The following is a 6,685-nucleotide window of genomic DNA, read 5'->3' on the forward strand; positions in this document are numbered from 1 at the left end:
ACACGAGCTGAGTGACACTGATATATGACACATGTATGACAACAATAAAGCACGTGAAAGTGTGTTGGGATTACTTGTTGTGAAACATGAAGCACAATTGTTCGTGACTCTGACTTTCAGGATTATCTTCTCAGCCTTCGATGATGCAGCCTCACATGCAGCTGATGCTCATTCAGAGCAGCTTAGAATAAGCTTTAAATCAGGATCACCGACATTATAGGCAACAAATACAGAAGGTTAAAGCTGCATCACCGAAGGAAGACGACACATGAACGTGTGTCACGGATGTGTGACGAGGACTGGAAACGGCGTTCGGAGGCGGTTGACTTTCACGTATAAAATGTACATTAAATCCCGATATTCCGGTAATCTTCAGCACCACTGGGTGCACAGAGCATGCTCACTAGCGTCTCCTTTAGCCCTCGGCCCAGCCTCGTCCTCAGGAAATAACTCTGGATTCAGCTATTAATGAATTTTAACATTTGTAGGACCTAATGATTTAAATAAGGGCATTTACAAGTGTTACTAATCAGAAGTTGATTTACTTAAAATATTGCAATTATCCACTGAGTTACAGACGTCTTCTTCTCAATATACGTCTGTGGGGAAAAGTGTTTGTGGTGATGAACCTGGAGGTTGTAGTTCCAGCGTTTGGCAGTAATATAAACGTCGGTGTTCTTGGATGGTGGTCTTCTTGGGGGGGCTTGACGTGTTTCCTCTGAATGTTGATGTACAATAGAGAAATACAACGTTCAGAACAAATGTCTTACCGTTGGAGTTATTTTTAATTTCCTTCCTACAGTGAGAGTCTGACCGAGAGGCCGACAGCCGAGAGACGTCCGACTGCATGAAGAGGTGGAGTGCCGGGACCCTGGTCCTCACCTAGACCCCCCCCCCCCCCCCCCCCCCCCCCACTGCCTGGACATGGTGAGCGTCTGTTTGTTGACGCTGTGTGTTTTCTAGCCATTGCTGGTACTTTCCTGACCCATGAAAACTATTTTAGGCTTCACAAACTAGCTGTAAAAATATATATAGATATATATTTCTACATATATTATATATATATATATTTATACATATATTATATAGATATATATTCCTGTATATCATGATGTATGTTATTCTTCAGCACACAGATGGAGATGAATCATTTTTAGAAGAACAGAACCGTTGCATGAAGTCATTTTGAAGTGTGTTGTCGGTTGCCTTCACAGATGCTCCGCACGTTTTCATATATTCTGTAAACCGAGCGTGTGTGTGTGTGTGTGTGTGTGTGTGTGTGTGTGTGTGTGTGTGTGTGTGTGTGTGTGTGTGTGTGTGTGTGTGTGTGTGTGTGTGTGTGTGTGTGTGTGTGTGTGTGTGTGTGTGTGTGTCACATGTCGATCCTCCCGGGAGGAAAATGTGAAAGGAATTATTTCTGATGCGCGCGTCAAGATTTAAGTAAATGGCATCCGCTGACAAAAACCCCGCAGTGGAATTAATTAAAGTGGAATGAATGATTGAATGATTGAATGAATGAATGAACGTCGTTATCTTGTAATTTGCGGCGAAGGGCCTGAAAACAAACGTCTGTCTTGTAACAAATAACAAAAGGGCCCCGATACAGAATCAGAGTCGGGGGGCCGTGGAAGTCTTTAACCTCTCATTTAAATCTCGTAATGTTTCTGTGTACGTCTTGTTGTGTCGTGGTTGTTGACGCTGCCTCGAATGCCCCCCCCCCCCCCCCCCCCCGGCAGTTCGGCAAGAGATCAGCGAGGTCGTGATGAATGACCCTCACAACTCCAGCAACCAACCCCCCCCCCCCCTCCCTCCCCTGAGACTCGTGGCCATGAATTATTGAAGCGCCATCATAAATAACTCACCGTAATGAGGGTGTGCTTACACGGGAGAGAGGGGAGGAAGAGGAAGGGGGGAGAGAGAGAGAGAGAGAGAGAGAGAGGATGGGAGATGAAGAGGAAGGAGGGAAGAGAGAGAGAGGTAACAGTTTGACCTTGGACCGAAAGCATCGTTTGATGCTGGAGCTAGTTCAGCACATCAGCGTGTTTCTTCCTCTTCTCTTCTCTCCCCTCTCAGAGGCTCCAGCCCTCTTCAGTACATGTCATACATGTTAATGGTGAGTAACGGCGGCGCTATCTAGGCCAGGCGGAGAGATTGGCAGCAGCATCAGATCGCTTCAGGTGTTGCTGTCACGATGAAACCCCAAAAAACAAGCTCCTGCGTTTTGCACCAGAACGTCTTGAGCGAGGAAGTCGATGGGGGGGGGGGGGGGGGGGGGAAGCAGCACCAGGCGTTGAATTAAAAAAACGTGTTCAAAGTTCAAAGAAAATCTATTTTGCTGTGGATTCCGTCTGCTGCTTCCTCCTGCGAGTTCACCGTCAACACATGTAGGATTAGTTTCTCTGCAGTGAAACAGAGCGACGACGACGATAATAACCTGTGAGACCGGTGGTCCGATAGTTGAGAATCGATGACCTTTAACCCGGCCGAGAGAGCGGCTTTACAGCAGATGAAAAGCAGCTGAATAATGTGAGATATGCTTTGAAATGTAGACGTGAAGCATGTGGAGGAAATTTGGGATTTACACCTACTTATACGGCCAAAAGTATGTGGACAGCAGGAGATAACCTCTGAATGAGCATCAGATAAGTGCTTGAAGTGTGAGGCTGCATTATCAAAGGCTGAGATGTGAAGCCAGCGCTTTAAAGCTGCATTCTCTCTAGTGTCCACCAGGGGGCGACTCCTCTGGTTGTATAGAAGTCTATGAGAAAATGACTCTACTTCTCTCTTGATTTATTACCTCAGTAAACATTGTAAACATGAGTTTATGGTCTCAATCTCTAGTTTCAAGTCTTCTTCAATACAGCATGATGTTCATTTAGTACATTATGGTCCATTTAGAGTCAAACAGACCACTTTTCCGGCGTTTTGCTCTAAGAGGTACCGGCTCTTTAAGTAGTGCGAGCTCACCGATGACATTCATGCTGATTGATGACACTGACCGTCTCACAGGTCGTAAAGGCCTCGGGTTTAATTCCTGCTGAAGTCCATTTAGTGTCCTCTCTGAATGTCCTTGAGCTTCCATCTGAACCTCCACCTGCTCCGTCTGTGTGATTCATATGAGCATTAGCTGAAAGTGAAGACGTGCCTGAAATTAATTTTAAAAAGGACGTTAATGTCTCTTTTCCCCAGAGGTCGTTCCGATCATTTGCGAACGACGACCGTCACGTCATGGCCAAGCACGCCGGCATCTACCCGGCGCAGGAGGAGCTGGAGGCCGTGCAGACGCTGGTGTCCACCGTGGAGGGAGCCCTCAAGAAGGTCTCCGACTGGATGGACGGCCTCAACGAGTCCTCGGGGAAGACCTCCGCTAACGACGACGAGGCCGGGGACAAGAAGGTGGAGGAGGACGCTGCTGAGACAAAGTATGTCACACTGGACGTGTTTTTATTTTATGTTTTTATTTCATGTTGTACCGCGTTGATTAACCCTCTGGGGGGGATGATTGGATGATTAAACAAGCTCAACAAACAGTCATAAATGATCAACGTTTGGCCCGTCGCCTAAACATCCACACAGAGGTTCTGGATTAACAAAGCGTCTCTGTGGACAGAAACACAGAAACATTCTGTATTATAGATATGTAGTCTGCAATGTCATCACAGAGATTATCACATAATGTTGGACATGATGTTAACATCCGATTCTTGGCTTTTGGTCGCCATCAGTGGGAACCACTTTTTCATAAATAACAAATAGTGACATAACACCCGACATGACGACCAGGAGGAAGATTCCTCTGACTCGCACTAGTGTAATCATCTTAAGGCTAGTCTGGAGAGAAGAACGTATTACAGGAAGAACCAGTAACTCTTTGATTGTTCATGAGGAATGTGAACTTTGTATCTGGACAGACTTGGAACATGAATTCGTTCTTTAACCCTCTGAATCCCAAAACCCGCCGGCAGGATTGGAAAGCATGTTTTCTTTAAACATTCGCCAAAACTCCGCCCTTCATCCTCGCCAGAAGCTGAACAACATTAGACACACGTCATGTGTGACGAGCGCTTCAGTCAGAAAGAGAAACTGAAAACTAAGCCTGAAATTGTGATATTTCATCAAAAACATGTTATTCTACATCTCATTTAAAATCTCGTCACAAACCAACCGTGTGCTTTAACCAGAGTCTGTATAAAACATTCAATGATCCTCAATGCAGCTATGAAGCCATGATTGACTCGACTGAGACCAACAGTCATGTGACAACAAGGAGGAGACACTTTGACTGAAGTTCAGGAAGTGAACACAGAGCAGAGGGGAGAGGAGAGGAGGGGAGGGGAGGGGGAGAGAGAGGAGAGGAGAGGAGAGGAGAGGAGAGGAGGGGAGGGGAGAGAGAGAGAGAGAGAGAGAGGAGGGGAGGGGAGAGAGAGAGAGAGAGAGAGGAGGGGAGAGAGAGGAGAGGAGAGGAGGGGAGAGAGAGGAGAGGAGAGAGAGGAGGGGAGGGGAGAGAGAGAGAGAGAGAGAGGAGGGGAGAGGAGAGAGAAGAGAGAGAGAGAGGGAGGGGAGAGGAGGGGAGAGAGAGGAGAGGAGAGGGAGGGGAGAGAGAGGAGAGGAGAGAGAGGAGGGGGAGGGGGAGAGGAGGGGAGGAGGAGGGGAGAGAGAGGAGGGGAGGGGAGCGAGAGGAGGGGAGGGTGGAGAGGAGGGAGAGAGGAGAGGAGAGGAGGGGAGAGAGAGGAAGAGGAGAGAGAGGAGGGGAGGGAGGAGAGGAGGGGAGAGAGAGGAGGGGAGGGGAGAGAGAGGAGAGAGAGAGGAGAGGAGGGGAGAGAGAGGAGAGGAGAGAGAGGAGGGGAGAGAGAGGAGAGGAGAGAGAGGAGGGGAGAGGAGGGGGAGAGAGAGGAGGGGAGGGGGAGCGAGAGGAGGGGAGAGGAGGGGAGAGAGGAGAGGAGAGGAGAGGAGGGGAGAGGAGAGGAGAGGAGAGAGAGGAGAGGAGAGGATGGTTCTAGTCATGATGCTTCTGTCTCCACAGAGGAGCAGGACTTTATACTACAGTGAAGATCAAGACCACAGAGAGAACAACGTGACCACCTTGTGGGTCAGAGGGTTCATCGTTTGTCCATTTAGAAACACAATCAGTCCGTATGTGTGTTCGTGTCCTTCAGGCCCGACCGGACGCCGGCGCTGTGCGGGGTGACGCGCGTCGGCCTGGTGGCCAAAGGCCTGCTGATCAAAGGGGACTTGGACCTGGAGCTGGTTCTGATGTGCAGAGAGAAACCCACCAAGCTGCTGCTCTACACCGTCAGCGCCAACCTCCCGCTGCAGATCCAGGTGCGCTCAGGCCACGCCTCCATCTCTGAGGAGGTCCTAAAGAAGGCGTTTTTGTGGTCGGAGGTTCAGTAGAAACTCATCCACAGAGAACAACCAGGAAGTTCTTCATTCTGAGGACGACGACGAGAAGAATAACAGTACAAGTACTAACATGTGGTAGACGGCACAATATATAATACATTCAGAATTATTCATACTTTAAATATAGTCACACAAAGGTGCAGAAACCTCTCTTTGTTTTCTCACACCGTTGTGCTCGTGTTTACCTCGAGACGCATTAGAACAGCAGAAGGTAAAAGAAGCTTTAAAAGATGAAAGCACCCCGTTAGCTGTGGTGGTGGGCGTGTGTTCATCAGTGAGGTGATACAGGAACCAAATGAGCCCGTGAGAAGCTCTCAGATTATATTGTCACACTAATGTCGACACATCTTAATGATCTACGTCGCTGTACGTTCAGCATTCTCTGAGAAATTAACTCAAGTCGACCTTACATAGAAATAAGAGTTCTGTCCTAAACTGGATGAATAAAAGCACAACAAAAGGTGATGATAATCCTCCTGTAGAAAACAAAGCATCGATCATCAAATCAGAGCATTTAGAGCAATAAGTATTTAATATTTAGCTTTCTAAGAATGTAAAAGTACACAACAACTATCAATATATTATAATATTAAAACATGAACTAGAGTCACAAAAGGATCCACTCAACCGAGTCCGACTCACACATTGAGGCGCGTTGGTATGTTTTACGGTCTCAACCCGTAATCTTCTCAGCCTGCTGCTCATTAACTCACTCAGTCAGCGTTGGATCAGAGTCTTCATGTGACGCTCATTATTCAGTCAAATCTGCTGCGAGATCAGCGGCGGATTAACTTCAGTAACTTAAAAACCATCGCAGAAATACCAGCGCTGCTTTCTATTACACCTCCCATGAAACCGCTGCACACACAAATATGTTGTTGCAAATCATAAAGATGAATAAAAAAATGACTTCTGAAAGGAGTTTGTGTGACAGCAGGACATCCTCCTGTCCCCAGAACAATGACGCCTCACGTACATTTATTATTCTCTCACCAGATAAAAGGATTATTTAACGTCGGTAGGAGCTACAGAGAGATGGTCTGAAGTGTAGATGATGTAAGAGGAAGTGTCCTGAGATTTATCTTCAGATGTCTGAAGCTCAGACTGCAGGATAAACCTCTGACCACTGAGACTCTCTACAGCTCCGACTTCTTATTTCAGTTGAGCTCCTGAACTGTAGAATAATTCACCCTTCAGATGTCGTCCCCGCTAACGTCGTACACGGAGCCTGAACGTCTCGGTTTAATGAATCGTGAATGGAGGAAACCGTTTGAGGCTCATT

At 47.3% G+C, this 6,685-nt stretch overlaps 1 protein-coding gene across 1 annotated transcript in view; it reads left to right on the forward strand.

Moving 5' to 3' along the window:
• The first annotated feature begins 3,195 nt into the window (after positions 1–3,195).
• The window catches only part of LOC142934342 (spermatid perinuclear RNA-binding protein-like), a 25,094-nt gene continuing 21,604 nt past the window's right edge, over positions 3,196–6,685 (forward strand). Inside the window, exons 1-2 of the mRNA XM_076078890.1 lie at positions 3,196–3,422; positions 5,157–5,322. Of these exons, the coding sequence (XP_075935005.1) occupies positions 3,229–3,422; positions 5,157–5,322 (360 nt within the window). The 5' untranslated portion in view covers positions 3,196–3,228. The remainder of the gene's footprint in view (positions 3,423–5,156; positions 5,323–6,685) is intronic.

Source organism: Anarhichas minor, unplaced genomic scaffold (genome assembly GCF_050575085.1).
Source record: "Anarhichas minor isolate MPS153535 unplaced genomic scaffold, ASM5057508v1 ptg000068l, whole genome shotgun sequence".
NCBI classification, from domain to species: domain Eukaryota; kingdom Metazoa; phylum Chordata; class Actinopteri; order Perciformes; family Anarhichadidae; genus Anarhichas; species Anarhichas minor.